At 31.8% G+C, this 1255-nt stretch overlaps 1 protein-coding gene across 1 annotated transcript; it reads left to right on the forward strand.

Moving 5' to 3' along the window:
* Positions 1-19: 19 nt before the first annotated feature.
* Positions 20-1249, forward strand: LOC117119498 (CMP-N-acetylneuraminate-poly-alpha-2,8-sialyltransferase-like; the record flags this gene model as incomplete). The annotated part of the gene is given in 2 exon segments (XM_033264326.1): positions 20-547; positions 867-1249. Coding segments are annotated over 2 exon segments (778 nt in total), but the record flags the coding sequence as incomplete, so codon positions are not given.
* Positions 1250-1255: the final 6 nt, after the last annotated feature.

Here is a 1255-nt window from a genome sequence, read left to right on the forward strand (position 1 = left end):
TCAATATCTGTCATTCTAGGGGAAGGCTCATAAGAGCTGGATTTTCACCACGCGAAAATTTACAAATATATTCACATGATAAAGTAGGAGACACAGTTCTTTTTCCCAAAAGATCAAAACACCGTCAACGGCCCAATGGATTGCCATGGTTACCTGAAGTTGAAACGTGCGCTGTTCTAGGAAACGGTGGAATTTTGAAAAGAAGTAAATGTGGAGACGAAATAGATTCTCATGATTTAGTGTTCAGATCAAATATGGCGCCAATTCAAGGTTTTGTTGAAGATGTTGGAAGAAAGACAAATCTTACAAGTGTCAACAGTGCACGCTCAAGAGAGCTTGTCAACTGTCTTAAGAATGCCAAATGCCGCAAAGCAAACTTACTATATATGAATACATACTTACGGGATGCAATTATTTGGTTTTCTAAAATACCTGCTATTTCGGCACGTTTTTACAAGAAATTTGTCAGCCAGCTAGGACTACAGAATCCCGATGTGGATTTCATTTATGCATATCCAAATAAACCTATAAAGATAGGAATAATAAAGTAAGTATGAAAATTATGACAATAAATATGAAATGAAATATTACTATACATAATATATATATATATATATATATATTGATTTTAATATTTGATAATAGTATATGTATGATTAGTATGTAATGCTAATACATATAATATTTTTATCGTTTATATTTATTTTTAACTTATTAATCTGCAAATTTCCATAAAGAGAGATATAGTAAAATGCTGCAAAATACAATGAACAATGCATTTGTCATTTTAAAAAGTCGGGTAGGTTATAATTGTTTGTGCAAACAATTTACTGATTAATAACAATGTTATACACTATCTTTTACAGATTTTTTGACGTCAAACTTCCATCGTCGGGCCTTTATTTATACTCGTTGGCAGGCACTGTTTGCAAAGAAGTTTCACTTTACGGCTTCTATCCTTTTAATCAAACGGAATCAGGACGAAATCTTAGCTTTCATTACTACAACGACCATGAAAAGTTCCAGAACTCTCATAATATGCCGAAAGAATACAATCAGTTGTTAACATTAAATCGTACCGGTGCTGTACGATTAGTCACTAAAGACTGCAAATAACTTACAATGTAAGGATTTTAACCCGTTATATCTCCTATAAATGATCTATTCTTCAGCTAATTCATGAAATTTCTTCAAGAGAATTGTATTTTTATTTTATGAAGAAACAGACTGGAAGTGTATTTGTATTAGATCATCA

This window comes from Anneissia japonica, unplaced genomic scaffold (assembly GCF_011630105.1).
Source record: "Anneissia japonica isolate Jap-2015-1 unplaced genomic scaffold, ASM1163010v1 scaffold84898_len1255_cov140, whole genome shotgun sequence".
NCBI lineage: Eukaryota > Metazoa > Echinodermata > Crinoidea > Comatulida > Comatulidae > Anneissia > Anneissia japonica.